The sequence below is a fragment of the Carcharhinus amblyrhynchos genome, chromosome 6 (genome assembly GCF_965287045.1).
Source record: "Carcharhinus amblyrhynchos chromosome 6, sCarAmb.v2.hapA, whole genome shotgun sequence".
Classification (NCBI taxonomy): Eukaryota; Metazoa; Chordata; class Chondrichthyes; order Carcharhiniformes; family Carcharhinidae; genus Carcharhinus; species Carcharhinus amblyrhynchos.
In genome coordinates, this window is record NC_137329.1 from 28,100,078 (window position 1) to 28,122,868 (window position 22,791).

The following is a 22,791-nucleotide window of genomic DNA, read 5'->3' on the forward strand; positions in this document are numbered from 1 at the left end:
CACTTCAGATCAGCCATGATCTTACTGAATGGTGGGGCAGGCTCGAAGAGCTAGATGGCCTACTCCTGCTCCTACTTCTTATGATCTTTTGTTCTTAACAAAATTGAAGCACATGGAATCATCTTGATTAAAAAAGTTGGCTTAAGAAAGAAAAATAGTGAGTCATGGTAAATGATTGTTTCTTAGACTGGAGAATAGTGGACAATGCTTGTTTCCCAAGGGTCAGTGCTAGGTCTATTCTTTGATGTGTATAAATGATTTGGATATTGGGAGTACAAATTCAAATTTCAAAATTTCTGGATGTTTTCAAACTTGGAATTGTGGCAAACAGTAAGGGTAATACTGATAGGCTGCAACAGGATATAGGCTACCAGAAAAGCTGATGAGTGGCAGAAGGGATTTAATGCAGAGATACAGGTATGGACTCAATAGACAGGAATTTATGGCCTCGCTCATCCTGAAACCATAAAATCCCACCCAAGGTCAATGGGCCTTCCCATTGTCTGCTCTGATTCCCGTGGTGGGCAGCGGATGGTAAAATTCTGGAGAATGTGTCGAATGACCTCCTTCTGAATTGTTCAGACTCAATGAGTTATAAAGTGTGGGAATGAGTCAGACAGTGAGAGCAAGGAGATGGGCCGAATGGCTGTCTTCTGTGCTGTAAAATTTCAAATAAGTTAAGGTCCAAAGGGTAGAAGGGGAGCCAGAAGCAAAGGAAAGGAGGGATAGTGGAATATGGTTCCCATGTTTACAATTAATAGAAGGGAACATTGCCCTTACCTTGAATTTACCCCTAGGTGTGTTATCAATCCTGTTTAAATACCTTGTAAAATCAGTTCTGAAATTCACTTCATGGCCGCAACAAAATAAGACAGTGGAATCTCTGGAATGGTTTAAAACGTATTTATCAGTAAATTCATGTCAGCATAGCAACATTGTAATGACCTCATGATGGCCATTCTTTGGCAATTACAGGAGTTCAGAGTAAATCTCTGTCTTAGCTCTTTGTAGGTTCTGGTCTGTGCTTGTACTCCTCCAGATGAGAGAGCATCCAACTAGAAGGTACCATCATTACAGATGTCAGGACAAAGAAGCCTATGGCCTGCTCCTGTAACACAAAACAACAGCTGGTGTGAGGCTGCTTGTCTCCCATTCAAGCCTGGAACTTCAAGTCACCTTCACTCAATGCTCCTTCACTCATTATCCTTCCCACTGTTCAGCATGTCCCCTCCGACAGTGCAGCAGGGCGCATTGCACTGAGAGCAGCAATATAGATTTTTGTGCTTAGAGTTCTGGAGTGGAGCTTTACCCATAACCCCCTGATGCAGAGAGAGAGAAAGAGAGAGACATTCATTGAGCCAATGGCCAGTACAGAATTTGAATGGAGCATTTTCCATTAACTGAGCTTACTTGACATTTCCAAAGTTAATACTTTACTTGTGTAAATAAACATCTTTTGGTGAAGTTCCAGAAAGCCCCTGTCTGTGAGGCTCTCCCTGATTTAGCAGATGCGAGCACTTAGATTCAGTGGGGCAATCTTACCAAAAAAAGTCCTAAGTGCTGAATCAGTGTGAAAATGGCAGAGTTTCAGATCCATTTCTCTGGCAAGGCCACAAATGAAATCTTGCGCCATTTAGTGCTAAAAATGATGCACGATCTGTTTCATGCCAGTAGGGGGAATGGGTGGGGCCTAAGCTCACCCAAAAGTCCAATTGCGCATGTATGCATCTTTCTGTTCTGTGTAAACCCCTCATCCCCTCCATCCCCTGAATGTCTCCCTCCCACACCGATCACTATCCTCCCCAGCTGTTTGACCTCTCCCACTTCCTTGGATATCACCCCCTGCCCCTGGCCGATCGCACACACCCGCACTCCTCTTCCAGCTCGGTTCGAGCTGATGGTCAGCTCAACCAACAGGTCCCACCCCTTCCCATTAGGTCCCACCCCCTCAGGCCCCACCAATGTGATCTTAGTGGTGATTACCTTCACCAGCAAGGGGACCATATGCGATCCGTTATAATATGAGGCCACTAAGGCAAGTGAGCCCAGACAATTGTGTCCCGGGCTCACTAATAAAATTTAAATCTTCATTTAAATAGATTTAAATGTTCTAGTCAGTGTCATGCCCTTCCCAGGTGCAAGGTTGATCTTATTGGAATCCAAGCCCGATAATGTCACAAAAGATGAAAAACTGGGCGCGAACCCAATTTTCCGCCTCTCACGCGATCTTGCGTTAACCGGTGGGACAAGCCGGTATGATCATCCCCAGTGTGTCTGATACCTCTCACACACTCCCTGCTTGGGTTCTACTCCAGACTTCTCCTGAGATGTTCGATATTACTATTCTATACTATTACTAGTTCGATGGACTATTACTTACGTGGCGAAAAACTGCAGCAGGCGACGGTGCAGAGGGACCTCGGGGTCCTTGTGCATGAGTCGCAAAAACCCAGCTTGCAGGTGCAGCATGTGGTCAGGAAGGCGAATGGGATGCTGGCCTTCATAGCGAAGGGGATTGAATATAAAAGTAGGGAGGTCTTGCTGCAGCTGTATAGGGCATTGGTGAGGCCGCAGCTGGAGTACTGTGTGCAGTTTTGGGCGCCGCACCTGCGCAAAGATATTTTGGCCTTGGAGGGAGTGCAGAGGAGGTTTACTAGGCTGATACCGGAGTTGAGGGGGTTGAACTATGAGGAGAGGCTGAATAAACTAGGCTTGTACTCGTTAGAGTTTGGAAGAATGAGGGGAGATCTCATTGAGACGTATAAGATGATGAATAGGATGGATAGGATAGAGGTGGAGAGGCTCTTCCCGCTCAGAAAGGACAGTAGGACTAGGGGGCACAGCCTCAAGATAAAGGGGGGGTGGTTTAGAACAGAGTTGAGGAGGAACTTCTTCACTCAAAGGGTGGTGAATCTCTGGAATTCTCTGCCCGTTGAAGTGGTGGAGGCTGCCTCGCTAAATATTTTTAAGACGTGGGTTGATGGGTTTTTGATAAGAGAGGGGATTAAGGGTTATGGGGAGAGGGCGGGAAAGTGGAACTGAGCCACGACAGATCAGCCATGATCTTATTGAATGGCGGGGCAGGCTCAAAGGGCTAGATGGCCTACTCCTGCTCCTATTTCTTATGTTCTTATGTTCTTATATACTTTGGACCAACTGGTTATAAAACAAACCAATGGCCTGTCCTCAAACTGTCCTGATGGAGTTTACACAAACACTCAAATTGAAACCCACTCTCACTAACTGTCACTCACTCAACCCCACATTCACTCACTGACCCTCAGTCGCTGACCCTCACCCACTGACCCATCACTCACTGACCCTCACTCACTGACCCTCACTCACTGACCCTCACTCACTGACCATCACTCACTGACCATCACTCACTGACCCTCACCCACTGACCCATCACTCACTGACCCTCACTCACTGACCCTCACTGACCCTCACTCACTGACCCTCACTCACTGTCTTTCAGTCGTGGGCCCTCTCTTGCTAACCCTCACTCAGTGCCTTTCAGTCACGGGCCCTCACTCACTGACCTGTCACTCGCTGACCTTCACTCATTGGCCCTCACTCACTGACCCTCACTCACTGACCCTCACTCACTGACCCTCACTCACTGACCCTCACTCACTGACCCTCACTCACTGACCATTACTCACTGACCCTCACCCACTGACCCATCACTCACTGACCCTCACTCACTGACCCTCACTGACCCTCACTCACTGACCCTCACTCACTGTCTTTCAGTCGTGGGCCCTCTCTTGCTAACCCTCACTCAGTGCCTTTCAGTCGTGGGCCCTCACTCACTGACCTGTCACTCGCTGACCTTCACTCATTGGCCCTCACTCACTGACCTATCACTCTGACCTTCACACACTGACCTTAAAACCATAAGAAATAGTAACAACAGTAGGCTGTTCGATCCCTTGAACCTGCTCCACCGTTCAATAGGATCATGGTTGATCCAACATTCCTCACATCTGCTTTCTTGCCTTTCCCCGTAATCCTTGAGTACCTCACTGATTAAAAATCTGACTATCTCAGCCTTAAATGTACACAAGGCCTCTGTCCCGACAGCTCTCTATGGCAAGGAGTTCCAAAGACCCACAACCCTTTTAAAAAAATAAATTCCTCCTCAGCTCTGTCTTAAATTGGCGCCCCTTTATTCTTACACTATGCAGTCTGGTCCTCGACTCTCCCTTGAGAGGAACCATTCTCTCAGCATTTAGCCTGTCAAGCTTCTGAAGAATCCTATATGTTTCAACGGGATCACATCCCGTTCTTCCAAATTCCAGTGAGTAAAGTCCCAACCTGTTAAAGCTTTCCTCATCAGGCAAACCCTCCATACCTGGGAACATCCTAGTGAATCTTCTCTGAACTACCTCCAATGCAATATCTTTCCTTAAATAAGGGACTGCTCACAGTGCTCCAGATGCTGTCTCACTAGATGTGCAGTTGCAGGAAGACAAGACTGTTATACTCCAACCTACTTGAAATAAAGGCCAACATTCCATGAGCCTTCCTGATTACCTGCTGCTCCCGCGTTCTAGCTGTCTTTCATGCACAAGTGCCCCTAAGTCCCATTTCCTCTCATTCACTCTCTGATCCCTCAGTGATCCCCACTCACACTCCTCATTCACTATCCCCTCACTGACCCTTCATTCATAGGCCCCCTATTCTGATCACTCACACACGCTGTCTCTTCACTGTCCCTCACTCATTGACCCCCTTACTCACTGGCTCCCTCACTCTCTAACCTCTCATTCTGACTGTCTCTTCACTCTGGCCCTCACTCTGCCCCTTCATTCATAATAATAAGAACATAATAAGAAATAGGAGCAGGAGTAGGCCATCTAGCCCTTCGAGCCTGCCCCGCCATTCAATAAGATCATGGCTGATCTGTCGTGGCTCAGTTCCACACTCCCGCCCTCTCCCCATAACCCTTAATCCCCTCTCTTATCAAAAACCCATCAACCCACGTCTTAAAAATATTTAGCGAGGCAGCCTCCACCACTTCAACGGGCAGAGAATTCCAGAGATTCACCACCCTTTGAGTGAAGAAGTTCTTCCTCAACTCCGTTCTAAACCGCCCCCCCTTTACCTTGAGGCTGTGCCCCCTAGTCCTACTGTCCTTTCTGAGCGGGAAGAGCCTCTCCACCTCTATCCTATCCATCCCATTCATCATCTTATACGTCTCAATGAGATCTCCCCTCATTCTTCTAAACTCTAACGAGTACAAGCCTAGTTTATTCAGCCTCTCCTCATAGTTCAACCCCCTCAACTCCGACATCAGCCTAGTAAACCTCCTCTGCACTCCCTCCAAGGCCAAAATATCCTTGCGTAAGTACGGCGCCCAAAACTGCACACAGTACTCCAGCTGCGGCCTCACCAATTCCCTATATAGCCGCAGCAAGACCTCCCTACTTTTATATTCAATCCCCCTCGCTATGAAGGCCAGCATCCCATTCGCCTTCCTGACCACCTGCTGCACCTGCAGGCTGGGTTTTTGCGACTCATGCACAAGGACCCCGAGGTCCCTCTGCACCGTCGCCTGTTGCAGTTTTTCGCCACGTAAGTAATAGTCCTTCCTACCATTATTCCTACCAAAGTGGACCACCTCGCACTTGCCAACATTAAATTCCATTTGCCAGTTCCTGGCCCATTCGCCCAGCCTATCTAGATCCTTCTGCAGACTCTCCACACCCGCCGCGCAATTTGCGGTTCCACCAATCTTGGTGTCATCAGCAAATTTTGACACCATACACTCGGTTCCCTCCTCCAGATCATCTATATAAATGGTAAATAGCTGTAAATTCACTGTCCCCCAACTCTCTAATCCCTCATTCTGACACACACTAAGGGTGACACATTGGTTAGCACCACTGCCAAACAGCATTAGGGACCTGGGTTCGATTCCCGGCTTGGGTCACTGTCTGTGCGGAGTTTGCATTTTCTCCCCATGGGTTTCTTCTGGGTTCTCTGGTTTCCTCCCACAGTCCGAAAGACTTGCTGGTTGGTGCATTAGCCATTCTAAATTCTCCCTCAATGTACCCGAATAGGTGCCAGAGTCTGGTGACTGGGCGATTTTCACAGTAGCTTCATTGCAGTGTTAATGTAAGCCTACTTGTGACACTGATAAATAAACTTTAAACTATCTTCTCAGTCTGACCATCACTCACTGGCCCCCTCACTCTCTAACGCCCCCCACTCTGACCACTCAGCCACTGTATCCGCACTCACTGACCCCATTCTCCCCCCGCACTCTGCCTCCATTCTCTCTATCCCCTATTCCCTCTCTCTCTCCTCGCTCTGCCTCTGTCTGTGTTTCCCCTGGCTCCGGACCCTGGGTTGCTTTGCAGTCACTCACCGCGATTGTCAGCTGTTCCTTCGCGGGTTTGGACGCGATCCTCGCCCTGGGCATGAGCTGATGCTGCGTTTGGGTGATCAGGAAGCGGAGCCCCCGGAACAGGGGGCGACTCAATCCCTGCATCTCCCCTACAACAAGCGCACGTCTCTCGGAAAAGCGGTACGGGTCCGGCTTGCAGCTGAATGACCTTCAGAAGTGGAGCTAATTCGCATTGACTGGGTGCAGGCAACAAGTAGCCGCGGCTCAACTGGGAGCGACCAACCCACAGGAGCTACCCACCTAACTGAAAATAACAACCCCCCAACTGAAAATAACACCCCCCACCCCCACCGCCTCCCGTTGAGAAATAAACCCCTTTCACTGGGGGAAAAAAACTCCATTCATTGAGGATAATCTCCTAATTGAAAATAACAAATGCCACAACCTGAGAGTAAACACCTCATTGGGAATAGAAAAATCACCGGGAATAAATTCCGCGAATTTTAAACGTCTTTATTAAGAATAAATAACCCTCTCTGGGAGTTCTCATAGTCCAACTACATTTTCAGCCAATGAAGTATTTTCACCACAGTTATTTATTAGTGTCACAAGTAAGCTTACATTATTAACAGGGCAATTAAGTTACCCTAAGGATCCACTAGTCGCCACATTCCGGCGCCTGTTCGATTTGATTTGTATTCCTAATAAAATGAAAAGTTTTGTTTCTTGCGCTATACAGACAAGGCATACCGTTCATAGAGAAAGTAACCGGAGAGTGCAGAAGAAGCTGTTGTTGAGTAGGTTGGTACGTGACCTCAGACTCTTGTATCTCTTTCCTGATGGAAGAAGGTGGAAGAGAGAATGTTCGGGATGCGTGGGGTCCTTAATTATGCTGGCTGCTTTGCTAAGGCAGTGGAAAATGTAGACAGAGTCAATGGATGGGAGGCTGGTTTGCGTGATGAATTGGGCTACATTCATGACTTTTTGTAGTTTCTTACGGTCTTGGGCAGCGCAGGACTGATACTTAGCTGTGATACAACCAGAAAGAATGCTTTCTATGGTGCATCTGTAAAAGTTGGTGAGAGTCATAGCCAACATGCAAAATTTCCTTAGTCTTCTGAGAAAGTAGAGGCATTGGTGGGCTTTCTTAACCGTAGTGTCGGCATGGAGGGACCAGGACAGGTTGTTGATGATCAGGACACCTAAAAATTTGAAGCTTTCGACCATTTCCACTTCATCCCTGTTGATGTAGACAGGTTAAAATCCAACAGGTTTATTTGGTAGCACAAGCTTTCGGAGTGTCGCTCCTTCTTCAGGTGAGTGTCTGCTCTAGTGTATGAGGTGGTTGAGGTGTGAGAGACGTGCGACTGTAAAATCTCTCAGTGTAGTTTTTGTTATAGGTTGACCTGAGTGGGTTCATGATCTGTAGTTCTTTCAATATTTTGTCTGCTTTCTTGCATTCTTTGTAGAAAGTTGATGTCTGTGTTTATGTGCACCATCTTTTTGGAGATTCTCTCCGCTTGGAGCTGACAGTTTGCAATGTTGATGGTAGCCATGATATGGAGATGCTGGCATTGGACTGGGGTAAGCACAGTAAGAAGTCTCAACACCAGGTTAAAGTCCAACAGGTTTATTTGGTAGCACAAGTTGATGCACAGTATCTTCCCATGAAGGGCCTCATTATTTTCCTTTAACAGCTTCTTCATAAGTTCATCCTCTCTGACATTCAGTATTCCCTCAGCATTGCCCTTCTGGCAATGCAGCACTCCTTCAGTGCAACCTATCTGATAGTGCAGCACCCCCCAGTACTGACCCTCTGATAATGCAGCGCTCCCTCACTACTGACCCTCTGACAGTGTGATGCTCCCTCGCTACTGACCCTCTGACAGTGCAGTGTCCCCCAGTACTAACTTTCGGACAGTGCAGTGCTCTGAGTACTGATCCTTTGACAGCGCAGCGCTCCCTCAGCCTTGACCCTCTGACAGTGCAGTGCTGCCTCAGTCCTGAGTCTCTGACAGTGCAGCGCTCCCTCAGCACTGACCCTCAGAGTGCAGCGCTGCCTCAGTCCTATTTCTCTGACAAGTGCAATGCTCTCTCACCACTGATACTGTGACAAATGTAATGCTCACTCAGTCCTGACTCTGTGACAGTGCAGCACCCCCTCAGTACTCTGACCCTCTGACAGTGCAGTGCTCCTTCAGTCCTGAATCTCTGACAGTGTTGCGCTCCCTCAGTACTGATCCTCTGATAGTGAAGCATTCCCTCAGTATTGACCGTCTGACAGTGCAGTGTTCCTTCAGTCCTGACTCTCTGACAATGCAGCACTCCCTCAGTACTGACCCTCTGATAGTGCAGTGGTCCCTCCTCCTCCACCGGGACTGTCACTATTGATTTTTTGCTACAGTCTGAGCTTAAGCTGATAAACTCCCTTCAGTGAGGCAAGAACAATTAAGGGCTACGAGCAAAAGCCTTTATTAAAAATGTAGAAATTTTAATTTCACTGTAGTGTTACACATCCCAATCCCAGAATAAAATACCTCCATTAAAATGATTTGCATTCAAACATTGCCACAGCTATAAAATATCAATCAACTCCCAAACGTCTGCTGTCCCCACTTATTCATGTGCTGGAGGTTACCTCCTGCGAACCACCCTAATGAGAGTTCAGGCTTGAGGACACCTCACTGCTGAACTTCACTCACCCTCATGCACACAATCTTGCAAGGGACAACAGAGAACAATGAAAATTCCTTTGTCTGTCCCCGGTGTCCTGCTGCAGCAGAATGTTTTAATGGATGAAACATCTTAATCCCTGGTTTAAACAAGTTAAAAGAATACCTCCACTTAATTTAAATTGCAACACTGAACTTCGAGCTAAAATGCAAACTACATGTCCAGGAGTGTTTCGTGTGTCCTGAACCCACTCTTGGTTTTTGATGCCTGTGCAGCTTCCACAATTGAGTGTTCAAGGGTCGATTGTGTGATCAGTTGGGAGCAACTTGACTCCAAGCTCCTTCGCGACAGAGTTCTGGAAAAATAATGAATGTTAGTACCAGGAAAAAAAAAGTGATTAAAGCAATGGGACCACAATACTGGACTTTGTCTGAAGGACACACCTTCCTAGTCACACACTGTTCCGATCACCTATGGGTTCCAATCACACCTATCCTGACACGTCAAATATTAATTGATCAAAAACTAAACAGAATAATTACTGATTTGTTACAGTAAACATCTGCATGACCTTGTCTGCATAAGCCTGATCATATGCCGGTCCTGTCACATGTGAACCCTATCACATGTGGGACCTGTTGCACGTGGATCCTGTCATACGCAGGCCCTGTCACATGATAGTCCTGTTACATTTAGACCCTGTCACATGCTGGCCTTGTTCATGTGGATCTTGTAATATGTGGTCCCTGTCACACGATATTGCCATCAAACAATGTTCCTATCACACATGAGCCCCAAACACAGTCCCATATTTGACAGGGCCTGTGGATGGTATGTGATGCTGTGGGACCCTGTCACATGCAGGCCCTATCACATGTGATCTCATCATTGGTGAGCTCTTCATACGTGATCCCCATCATATAGTTCCCATCAAAAACTGTTCCATTACACACAGAGCCCATTATGCATGGGTCCTGTCACACATTGGTCTTGCAATACGTGGTTCGCAGCACACACAGGCCTCATCATACATGGTCCATGTCACACATGGACCCTGCACATGTGGATCCCATCACACACTGTTCCCATTACCTATGGGTTCCAATCACATTTATCCTGATACATGTTGATCCTATTACACATGGGTGCAGTCACAGATGGGCTCCACCACGTGTGGGTGTTGTCACAGCTCTATCACGCTGGCTCTATCACGCAAGTGCCCCATCACATACGTTTCTCATCACATGCGGGCCCCATCAAATACTGGCCTTGTCACATCCAGTGCCTTGTCACACACAGGCCCTTACACATGCAAAGTCTAGCACACTGTCACATGTTTATTCATTCTACTACACCTGTAGTCTTTGTGTAGCATTAGCTCATTTCTAATCTCTTGATGTGTCGCGGCATTCTGGAATGTGGAGCGTATTCCTATTTTTAATGATTTACATTTGTTGCTAATCCTCTATTTTAGAGTTTTTCTTTGTTGTTCCACAGTACTGAAAGCCAATGTCCCTCCCTCCTACCACCTTGTAGGCAGCCTGCCCCCTGCCATCAATTCAATCACCCTTTGACTTTCTAAGTTTGGCACTCCAGGTTTTTACTGACTGACTGACAGAGCAGCTGAACTGTGGGCGGACTCTCACCATGTGATCAACGACATTGACGTGATAGGGAATGGCACTGTAACGGTCACATTCTGCCATGTGAAGGGCTTCTGGATCTCCAGGGATCAGCACAGGAAGGCTAGGTTCACTCTGTGAGGGTTTAAACACATTGCACTGTTTAACACAGTTTAATGCAAACTGAGACATTATCACCCAAAGCCCATACTCAACACACCACAGAACAGCTGGTTAGAACTGAAGATGGGAATAATCAGTTAAATGTTCAGGAGACACCAGCTGCTATCTCTTTGCCAGTTATTAGTACAACTCAGAGGGTCAAACTTTGACAAGAATATTACACTGGCGGATTTTGCATCACCTGACAACATGATTGTAATATTTCAACATAACATTCCTTTGTTATTTTAGTTTATTATAAGTCCAGTCATGACTAATACAGCTTTACACAGTTGATTAATTGTAGCAGAAATTAAAAAGGCTGCAATCCACCATCAGGATGTGGAGATGCCAGCGTTGGACTGGGGAAAACACAATAAGAAGTCTCACAACACCATGTTAACGTCCAACAGGTTTATTTGGTAGCAAACACCATTAGCTTTTGGAGTGCTGCTCCTTTGTCAGGTGAATGGGAGTTCTGTTCACAAACAGGGCAGAAAAGACACAAACTCAATTTACAGACTAATGATTGGAATGCGAGTTTTTGCAGCTAATCAAGACATTGTCTGTACCTTTAAGACTTGATTAGCTGCAAAGACTCACATTCCAATCATTAGTCTGTAAATTGTGTTTATGTCTTTATATGCCCTGTTTGTGAACAGAACTCCCATTTATCTGATGAAGGAGCAGTGTTCTGAAAGCTAGTAGCATTTGCTACCAAATAAACCTGTTGGACGTTACCCTGGTGTTGTGAGACTTCTTACTGTATCACCATCAGGGATGGAGTGATTGACCATTTGAACATTCACATGCTGACTGGAGTTAGCATGGACTTACATCAGGCTGGTTACATCTGGTAAATCCTGTTAAGGTTACTAACCTGGTATACAGATAATATCTCTGGTGCAGTCTTCCAGACATGTGATAAAGTTTTACACGAGTGATTTGTAGAATGATAGGCTGCCACATTACAGGAAGCCATTCGGTCCATTGTGGGCATTTGCCACTCTATCCAATTGTTCCCATTCTCCTGTTACTTTTGTATTTGTGCATTCCAGACCACAACTCACAGTGTACAATCATGTTTCTTTATGCCATCTCAGGTTATTTTGCCAATCACTTTAAATGTGTTCCTTGGTTACTGACCCTCTTGCTGGGAAGGGAGTAAGTAAGAGTAAGTGATCAAATCATCCCTTAACATACTCTGCTCTGAAGAGAATACTCTCAGATTCTTAAGTATCTCCATATAACCCCTTTCTGGTACCGTTCTTCTAAATCTCCTCTGCATTTTCTTCAAGGCTTTGACATCCTTCCTAAGGTGCAATGCCCAAAATTAGACACGATATTCCAGGTGTTTATTAAAATGATTAACGAAAGATGCAGCGCATCCCACCATGGCAGGGCTGGAAAATCCCAGCCAATCTATTTTTGTGATGCTGATTGAGGAATAAATATTGGACAGGACACTGGGGATGACTCCCCTGTTCTTCAAAATGGTGTTGTAGGATCTTTTATGTCTAACCAAGAGGGTCTCGATTTAATAGCTCAAGCCAAAAGGTCCCTCAAGGAACTTGGAGTACAAAGAGGAGGAATAAAAGCAAAATAGTGCGAATGCTGGTAATCTGAAATAGAAACAGAAAATGCTGGAAAACCCAGCATCTGGGGAGAGAGAAGCAGAGTTAATGTTTTGAGTCCATGTAACTTGTTTTAACAGTATTTCCTGTTTTATTAGAAGAGGAAATTATGCTCCAGTTGTACAGAGCCTTAGTCAGACTCCACACGCAGTGGCTGCTTTTCAGATCTGGGCTCCAAGCTTCAGGAAAGACATATTGGGCTTGGAAGAGTGCCATGCAGATTCACTAGAATTATACCGCTGCTTAAAGGGTTAAGTTACAAGGACAGGCTGCATAATCAGCTTGTGTTCTCTTGGGATTTGAAGAGTAATACAAGGCCCGATCGTTTAAAATGATAAAGGGAGTTGGTAGATAGGCCATATGTGTGAGAATTAATGTTGGCCGTAAGAGTAAGCCCAAAAACTAGAGATCAGTCAATTTAACCTTGCTGATGGGAAAGCTTTTAGAAGTTATAATCTGGGGTAAAATTAACAGTCACTTGGACAAATCTACATTACAGAAAACCAGCAAGGATGTTAAAGTCTTATCTTGTTAATTTGACTTCAGTTTTTGATGAGTTGACAGCAATGATTGATGAAGATAATGCAGTTGATTTAGTATATCTGGACTTTCAAAAGGCTTTCATTAAATTGCCACGTAACAGACTTCTCAGTAAAGTTGAAGCCCATGGATTAAAAGGCATACGGTAGTCTGCACGCAGCCAATGGATACCACACTGGCTGCATGCAGGAAACACAGCAGTGATGGATGTTTTTTCCTCATGAGGACGGTCTCAACAGGGATCTTGGGTTCATGTCGCACTATCCGTAACCCCCGTGACTTGCCTGGGTTTGCAAAACCTCACTTACTGTACTGTCTGGAGACAATACACATCTCTTTAAACTGTGATCAGTGCTCCTTCCACTCACATTATCAGCCACTTCAGGTCTTGAACAGCAGGTTAGGTGTAAGGATTCGCATTCTAGTCAGTAATCTCTAAACTGTCTGTGCTTTATATGCTCTGTCTGAGGCCAGAACTCTCCATTCACCTGACGAAGGGGCTAACCCCAAAAGCTTGTGAGTATATTATCAAATAAATAGGTTGGACTAAAACCTGGTGTTGTCAGACTTTTTAAAGTGCTCTAAGCACAGAGGGTGACACGTTGGCACAGTGGTTAGCACTGCTGTCTCACAGCACCAGGGACCCGGGCTCAATTCCCATCTTGGGTCACTGTCTGTGTGGATTTTGCACATTCTCCTCATGTCAGCGTGGGTTTCCTCCAGGTGCTCCGGTTTCCTCCCACAGTCCAAAAGATGTGCTAGTTAGGTGCACTGGCCATGATAAATTCTCCCCCAGTGTACCCGAACAGCCGGCAGAGTGTGGCAACTAGGTAACTTTCACAGTAACTTCTTTGCAATGTTAATGCAAGCCTATTTGTGACACTAATAAATAAACTAAATTAAAGAAAGCCCATTGTGCTGCAGCATCATTTATTTCAAGGATTTTCATATTGTTACCACCAATAAGAAACTCATTGGAACAACACCCCACCAAGAAGGAAACACTCTCTGGACTTTGACTTCTCAGAATCTGGAAATCATGTGAATTAATATTAATTTATGTGGTTCTTGTACTCTAAATCTCCCCCTGTACTCTGTGTGCATAGTTATGTGTACACGCACATGCGCGTGTCTGGGGTAGAATGGGAAGTTGCAGACTCCTCTTTTTTTAAAAACATATATGAAATAAACTAACCTTCTGAGTTAATCATAACATGGGTTTGCTGTGAATTATTAATTAATTGGATCATGCAAACCTAGGGATTGGTAAACCACACCACAACATACTTTAAAAATAATTCAAAATACCGAATACTTACAGATGGGCGTTGAGAATCACAGAATTGTTACGGCGAAGAAGGAGGCCATTTGGCCCATTGCATCTATATCGGCTTTCCAAATGAGCATCATGACTTAGTGCCAATTCTTAGCCTTTCAGTTGTGCCCCGCACATTGCTTCTATTCAAATAATCATCTAAAGCCGTCTTGAATGCTCAATTGAACCTGCCTCCACCATACTTCCAGACAGTGCAGTCCAGACCCGAACCAGTCATTGCGTGAAAGGTTTTTTCTCACGTCAGTGCAGTTTGCTTATCTCTCTCCTGTCTGTAACACCATTAATAGTTAAACTGTTATACTCACCGGTTCTAGTGTTCTGTGCATTTTAAGTAAGTCTGACATCCTTGTCTCAAAACCTGGAGAAAAGCAGCCTGGATTAATGGCAACGAAACATTGTCCCTGGAGGATAAGGAGAGTACAAAAATTTGTGAGTTAATGATTGCAGCCGTACTGAACACTACAATATCAATTCTTATTTTCATTGCAGATGTATATTACATAGTTACATAAATATATCCAAAGGAGAAGTGCACTGGGCAAGTGCTGGGAGTAAAGCAGAGAGCAACAAAAACTTCAAACAGATACACACAGACAGACAGATGTACATACACACACGAACACACACAGACATGTAGGCACACACACATTCCCTGGAACTAGTTGAAAAATGATTCCAAAGGGAAACTGTATGGGCACTTGAGTGAAATAAATTTACAGGTTTGATAGTGTGGGAGAAGGAGGTTGACTGGATTGTTCTACAGAGAGTCAGTCTGGGCTTGCTGGGCCAAATGGCCTCCTTTTGTGCTGTAATGGCTCTATGGCACACAACACTCACAGACATATATACAGTTACACACAGCAGTTAAGGCTGTTGCTGTGCTCTAAGTGGGAGCACAGCAAGTGGGAATCAGTGGGAGATTCGAACTCTGTGTTCTGTCTGGAGTCACAAATATGTTCTGGCCAGATCCTTCTGGTACCTTATAAGATTGGCCATAACAGGCAGATATGCTCAGATTATTCCATTTTGCTGGTGTCAATCTATAGTAAAAGATTCCCCCACACTCCTATAGCAGGATCGACAACAAATGAACTCTGAAATTTGACTATTATTTTCCAACCCTTTTTTGGACATTGGTATGGTGCCAGAGGACTGCCAATGTTATACCATTGTTTAAAAGGAGAGGAAAGAATAGCCCAAGTAATTGCAGGCCAGTCAATCTAACCTAGTGCTGGGAAAATTATTGTAATAAAAATGTAAGACACAGTTTTTTTAAAATTTAATCATGGAACATGGACATTGCTGGCTGGCCAGCGTTTATTGCCCATCTCTAGTTATCCTTGAGATGATGGTGGTGAGCTGCCTTTTTGAAATGCTGCAGTCCAGTTGACCCATAATCCTGCTAGGAGGGGAATTTTAGGATTTTGACCCAGCGATTGCAAAGAAACGCCAATGTATTTCGAAGTCAGGATGGTAAGTGGCTTGGAGGAGAACTTGCTGGTGGTAGTGTTCCCATCTCTCTGTCCTTCTAGATGGAAGTGGGCATGGACTTAACTGTCAAAGGATCTTTGGTGAATTTCTGCAGCACATCTTGTAGATAGTACACACTGCTGCTACTGAGCATCAGTGGTGGAGTGAGTGGATGTTTGTGGATATGGTGCCAATCAAGTGGGCTGCTTTGTCCTGGATGGTGTCAAGCTTCTCGAGTGTTGTTGGAGCTGTACCCATCCTGGCAATTGAGGAATATCCCATCATATTCCTGACTTGTGCCTTATAAATGGTAGAGAGGCTTTGGGGAATCAGAAGGTGAGTTACTCACTGCAGTACTCCTACCCTCTGACCTGTTCTTTAGCCACTGTGTTAATGTGGCGAGTCCAGTTGAGTTTCTGATCGATGGTAATCCCAAGGATGTTGACAGTGGGAGATTCAGTGATAGTAATACCACTGAATGTCAAGGGACAGTGGTTAGATTGTATCTTATTGATGATGGTCATTTGTGTGGCGAATATGTTACCTGCTACTTGTCAGCCCAAGTCTGGATATTGCCGGAACTTGTTTAAATCATAATTTAGAGGGGCACAGATTAAGCAAGAACAATTAGCATGAATTTATTAATGGAAGGTTGTGTCTGAGTAACTTGATAACAGTCTTTGAGATAAAAAAGAGCGTTGATGAGGGCAGCAGTTTGATTTAGTCAGTATGGATTTTAGCAAGGCTTTTGACAAGGTTCCACAGAACAGATTGTTTAGTAATTAAATGCTCATGGAATCAAGGGAAAGTCTGAAATTGGGTCCAAAATTGGCCAGGATGCAAAAATTAAAGTTCTGACGGAGATTTTGTGATTTGAATAGGATGGAAAAGAGGATTGGTTAATGGATAAGAAGCAGAGAGTGGGCATAAAGTAGCAATTTCAAGTTAGCAGGCAGTGAATAGTCAAGTTCCACAAGGATCAGTGAGGGATTTTCATAGAAAGTTCATTGCAGTCTTAATGTAAACCTACTTGTGGCACTAATAAATGGAAAAAAAACTTACTGAGGCCTCATATTTATAATCTATATTGACGACTTAGATAAAGAGCTAGAGAGTAATGTACCTAAGTTTGCTGATGATATGTAGCTATGTGGAAAGGTAAACTATACAGAGGAGAGAAGCTTCAAGGAGATACAGATAGATTAAGTGAGTGGACAGCAAGATAGCAGATAGAGTATAATATAGGAAAGTGTGAAGTCATTCACTTTGGTTAGACACATAGGAACATAAAAGTTAGTAGCAGGAGTAGTCCTAAGTTCTAAAAGGTTTATCCTTTATCCTCAAACTATACCCCTAGTTCTGGACTCCCTCACCAGCGGGAGCAGCCTTTCTGAATCTATAGAAACAGTGAAAATCTAGATAGAAAAGCAATCTACTTTTAAAAGGTGAGAAATCTGTGTTTATGTTCAAAAAAACATGGATGTGCTCATACAATGAATGTAGAAAAAGTTAGCATGCAAGCTCAGTAAGCAATTATGAAGGCAAATGTCATGTGGCTTTTATTGCAGGGGATTGGAGTACAGGAATAAATTCTACTACAATTTTGCAAGGTTTTGGTGGGACTACATTTGGAATGCTGTTTGCATTTTTGGCCTCCGCACTTAAGAAAGGATATACTTGCATTCAAGGCATTACAGCAACAATTCACTCAATAGATCTCTGGGATGAAGGGGTTGTCCTGTAACGAGAGGCTGATTGAATTGGGATTATGTTCTTTGGTTTTTACAAGAATGAGAAATGATCTGATTGACACATACAAAATTCTAAAAGGGCTAAATATGATGGACTTTAGAGTTTATCTCTGCTCATCAGGGAATCACAAGGGCACAGTTAAAGGAAAGTAGTCAATCATTTAGGACTGAAATTGGAAAAAATTACTTCATTCAAAGGATTGTGAATCTTTGAAATGCACTACCCCAGTGAATTGTGAGTGCTCCATTGTTGAATACATTTAAGGCTGGGATAGACAAATTTTTGGGCTCTCAGGGACTCAAGGGGTCTGGGGAGTGGGTCGGAAAGTGGAGTTGAAACCCAAGATCAGAGATCTCATACTAAAGGTGGAACAAGGTCAATGGCCATCTGGTCTAGCCCTGCTCCTACTTCTTGTGTTCTTGGAAGCATGTTTCCAATAGGGTTCCACAGGGTTTGCTACACAGGTCCTTTGTTTTTCATGGTATACAATCAATGATTTAGACTCAGATTTAGGAGGGATGAGCAAGATGTTTGTGATCGTACAAAAATTGGTTTTGTGGTTGATAGTGAGGAAGAAAGCTGTAGATTGCAACTAGATATAATGGATTGGTCAGGTGAGCAGAAAAGTGATAAGTGGAATTCAATCCAAAGAAGAATGAGATTGTGGATCTGAGGATGGCAATCGAGGCATAGGAGTGCAGGATAAATGGTAAGATACTGAGAGTGTAGAGTGGAACCTTGGAGCACGAGTCAATAGGTCCCTGAAGATAGCAGGACAGAAGTCAGGTGGTTAAGAAGGCACTAGAAATTTTTTCTTTTTTAATTGAGGCCTGGGATATAAGAATGGGGGGTGGGGGGGTGCAGTGTTAGACTGCAGCTAGTTTACTGCATACAATTCTGGACACTGCATGACTGCATTATAGGAAGTGATTTCAACTGAGGAGATTAATGAGTATATTGCCATGACTGGAGCATTTTAACTATGACAAAAAAATTCGATTGGCTGGAATTGTTTACTTTGGAACAGAGCAGGATGTGCAAAGATTTAATTAAGGTCTAGAAAATTATAAGAGGCCTAGATAGAGTAGATTGGAAGAATCCATATTCATTAGCAGAGGGATTAATAACCAGAGGCAAAGACTTAAACTAATTGGTTGAAGGGTCAAAGGGAAGTTGAGGAGTATCATATTCACCCAGAAGGTGCAGCGGTCTGGAATTCACTGCCTGAAAGGGCGATATAGGCAAAAATCTTAAATACATTAAAAACAAGCACTGGCATATGCACTTGAGAACCTGCAACAGACAGGGCGATAGGACTGCTAAAATGTAGTTCATTCTGTAAAATCACTCAGTCACTGTGGCAAATCAAGATACAAATTTTCAATGCAAGTGGAAATCACAAAAGAAAGATAATCCACAGAACAATTCCCGCAGGTTAGGAAGCCAGAAGAGGGTCCACAGTCCTAGAGGGAACCAGAAGGACCATTCTCACAGGCCATCAGCTCAGAATTGGAGTCAAGTCTCTCTCCAAAGCTGGAATTGAGGTTAAAGACCCTAAAACTTTTCTGGTCAGATGGTGAGCTGCATTTCATGCTAGTAAGGGAATGGTGGGGGGTAGATTGAGGAAGAAGCGGGGAGAAAGTGATAATAGAGAGAGAAAATGAGTGAGAGAACAGGGAAGTAGGAAAGTGACAGAAGGGGATGAGGGAGAGGGTGGTGGGGTGAGAAAGAAAATGAAGAGAGAGAAAGAAAGAAGTCAAAAGCAAGGTAGAGAAAGTGAGGGAGAGTGAAGGAGTGAGACTGAGGAAGAGTATGAGAGAGAGAGGGTGAGAGAAAGGGAGAGAGAGTGCGGGAGGGGGAGCACAGTGACACAGTGGTTAGCACTGCTACCTCGTAGCGCCAGGGGCCCAGATTCAATTTCAGACTCGGGTGACTTTGTGGAGTTTGCACGTTCTCCTTGCGTCTGTGTGGGTTTCTGCTAGGTGCTCTGGTTTCCTCTCATAGTCCAAAGATGTGCGGGTTAGGAAGACTAGCCATGATAAATAGCTGACTGGGGTTACGGTGAGAGGGCCTGGGTAAGGTGCTCTTTTAGAGAGTCAGTGTAGACTTGATAGGCTGAATGGACAATTTCAGCACTGTAGGGATTCCATAGAATAAGAGAGTGAGGAAAAGGGAGACAGAGTGATGGAAGGAAATAAAAATTAATAATACTCAAAATAAATGTGGAAAACTAAATCACACCCAACTTCCTCCAGGCTCAGGTGATGCTCAGAGCCTGATGAGGAAGATAAAGGAGGGAGGGAAGAAAGGGAGAGAGTGAGGGAGGGAGTAGTGTAATAGTGTTGATGAGCATCTCAAATTATAAAATTCGTTCTGTACCAAAATGAATAGCACTTGGAGAAAGCATTAACGAAACAGAAACCACTTTGGTTGGGATGGCTCAGTAATAACACCAATGATACAAGTCCTGAATATTGTAGACCGAGATTGTGGCAGGTGATGTGAGAGAACAAATACAAGGAAGTAACCTTCTTGCCACAAACTTAAACGTATATGATAGCTTTAGTAGAAGTGAACAATACACAATGTTCATGAAGACAAAACATCTCTACCCTGAGTGAGCTGGAGTGGGAAATGGAGCAATGAGTTCAGTTTGGAGCAGGATGAGGATACACTTGATGTGCAGTCACTAAGTGCAGCAACAGAGAATCCTCACCAGATTGGCCACCTTTTCTGTGTCCTTCCAACGACGGATGTTTGTACTGTAGTTAGATCCTGTGAGCATGCCACATAATATCTCCACCAGCAGACTCAGTCCATAACCCTTATAACCACCTGAAAATACAACACAACGTTAAGCTCAAATATCACTCAGCTAGTCATAGCGCTCGGCCAATCACAATGTTCAGCTCAGACAACTTTCTTTCCTTCTCTCTGTCCCTCCCTTTTTCTCTCTCTTCTCCACCCATGTCTTTGTATTTTCACCTCTGCTTTTCTCACCTCCTCCTTTCCCCTCACCCATTCCTGCTTTCAACTCCTTGTCTCCTCTCCAGTGGATTCTCTTCCTTCCTTACTTTTTTTTTCACCTCCAAATGTCCTGTTCCTTCCATCCACTCCCCCTCCTCCTTCTTGAAGTAGGATATTCCCTCACTAGGGTCACCAACAGAACCTCACTCAACCTTGCCATTGCTCACACCCAAACCCATGTGAGTGAATGTTGATTAATTGCCTTGAGGAGGGAATATGCCCAATCTGCAATCAGCGATTCCAACAGAACTCAGTATCATGGAATACGGAAGCAAAAATCAGCCAGACATTCCACTTTACCCTGCCGCAAATTATTTATTTTTAATCAACGGTAGATATTGGTTTGTCTGCACTGAATGGCCTTCCACATTCACTACCCAAGTACAGTCGTCTAGTGATTGGTTACAGCTTGACAGAATCTGAGCATTACTCATCTCTTCTTACGTTCTGCTCCGCATGACCAACTGGATCCTCTTATGTGATAAACTGGTTCTCTACAATGATGAACAGAACTTCAAGGAAGGACTAAGGGCACAGAATTCACACTGGATGGGAATGGCTCAGCAATAATACCAGCAACCCAAGTCCTGAAAGATCTTGATTGGGATTGTGGCAGGTAGTGAGAGAACCAACACAAGGAAGCAACCAAAACAGAATATGCTGGAAAAACTCAGCGGCTCTGGCAGCATCTGTGGGGAGAGAAAATAGAGTTAATGTTTTGAGTCCTTCACAGTTGGAAGTAACCACCTTGTCACCATCTACACCTGTGATGGGTTTAGCAGAAGCGACCATTACACAGTGCTCTTGAAGACGAACCCTCATCTCTGACCCGAGGGCCTTCTACATCCAATGGGATTAACCCAACTGCTCAAAACTAGTCATCCATAAGGCACTGCTGGGCATCAGCAGGAACAGAATTGCAATCCACCATGTTGACAATCTGTAATCTTACTTCCCAACATCTCTCTCACTCCCCCATCACCAGCAAGCCAGGAAGTCAATTCAAGCTCAGTGGTGAGTGTTGAAGAAGCAGCACCATGGCATATCTGAGAATGGAGAGTGAGTTGCAACTAAACAGCAAAATCAGCAGGCTGGAGAAAGTGGCTCGGTAGCACAGTGGTTAGCATTGCTGCTTAACAGCTCCAGAGACTTAAGTTCGATTCCCGGCTTGGGTCACTGTCGGAGTGGAGTTTGCACGTTCTCCTCGTGTCTTTGTGGGTTTCCTCTGGGTGCTCCGGTTTCCTCCCACAGTCCAAAAATGTGTGGTTAGGTTGATTGGCCATGCTAAAATTGCCCCTTAGTGTCCTGAGATGAGTAGGTTAGAGGGATTAGCTGGTAAATATGTAGGGATATGGGGGCAGGGCATGAGTGGGATTGTGGTCAGTGTGGTCTCGATGGGCTAAATGGCATCTTTCTGCACTGTAGGGTTTCTATGATTCTAACAGCCTGAACCTGCCTTCCCCCCAATATCCTTCGATTCCCTCCACCTCAAATCCCATATCTAACTGCTTCTTGAAAACGTTCAATGGTTTGGCCTCACTACTTTGTGGTAGCAAATTCCACAGGCTAACCAGTCTCTGGATGAAGAAATCTCTCCTCAACGTTGTCCTAAACAGTCTATCCTGTATCCTCAGACTGTGACCTCTGATTCTGGACACCTCTAATCAGAAATATCCTTTTTGCACCTACCTTGTCCAGTCCCCTTAGAATTTTATAGGTTTCTATGAGATCCTCCTCATTCTTCTGAACTCCAGCAAATACAATCCTAATTGATTCAATCTCTCCTCATATGTCAGTCCCACCATCCCAGGAATCAGTCTGGTAAACCGTCTCTGCACTCCCTCAAGAGGAAGAACATCTTTCCTCAGATAAGGAGAGCAAAGCTGCACACAATGTTCCAGGTGTGACCCCACCAAGACCTTGTATACTTGCATCAAAACATCCCAGCTCCTGTACTTGAATCCTTTGACCATAAAGGCCAACATATCATTTGCCTTTTTTACTGCCTGCTGCACCTGCATTCTTAATTTCAGTGATCAGTGTACAAAGACACCCAGATCTCATTGCACATTCCCCTCTCCTAATTTATGGCCATTCAAATAATAATCTGCCTTCCCATTTTTGCTACTGAAGTGGATAACCACACATTTATCCAAATTACACTGCACCTGCCAATCATTTGCCCATTCACTCAACTTGTTCAAATCACAACAAGATTTG

At 44.6% G+C, this 22,791-nt stretch overlaps 2 protein-coding genes across 2 annotated transcripts in view; both read right to left on the reverse strand.

The window, feature by feature from the left end:
- Nucleotides 1-887: 887 nt before the first annotated feature.
- On the reverse strand, nt 888-6,661 carry LOC145344431 (cytochrome c oxidase subunit 8B, mitochondrial-like). Its single transcript, XM_080191568.1, has 2 exons — nt 6,377-6,661; nt 888-1,108 (listed from the first exon to the last, which is right to left on the reverse strand). The coding sequence occupies exons 1-2, from the start codon at nt 6,497-6,499 to the stop codon at nt 998-1,000; spliced, it is 234 nt and encodes a 77-aa protein (XP_080047694.1). The 5' UTR covers nt 6,500-6,661; the 3' UTR covers nt 888-997.
- Nucleotides 6,662-8,884: 2,223 nt separating this feature from the next.
- Nucleotides 8,885-22,791, reverse strand: part of LOC145343661 (putative oxidoreductase YjmC) — a 48,155-nt gene continuing 34,248 nt past the window's right edge. The window contains exons 9-12 of the mRNA XM_080189829.1: nt 20,261-20,379; nt 14,628-14,723; nt 10,675-10,785; nt 8,885-9,383 (exon numbers count right to left, since the gene is read on the reverse strand). Of these exons, the coding sequence (XP_080045955.1) occupies nt 9,321-9,383; nt 10,675-10,785; nt 14,628-14,723; nt 20,261-20,379 (389 nt within the window). The 3' untranslated portion in view covers nt 8,885-9,320. The remainder of the gene's footprint in view (nt 9,384-10,674; nt 10,786-14,627; nt 14,724-20,260; nt 20,380-22,791) is intronic.

Excerpts from the sequence above, each read along its gene's own strand:
- LOC145344431 (XM_080191568.1), bottom strand. The coding sequence starts at position 6,499 with ATGCAGGGATTGAGTCGCCCCCTGTTCCGGGGGCTCCGCTTCCTGATC. Across the intron at positions 1,109-6,376 it reads AGGAACAGCTGACAATCGCG|GAGCAGGCCATAGGCTTCTT; the intron begins GTGAGTGACTGC and ends TTTGTGTTACAG.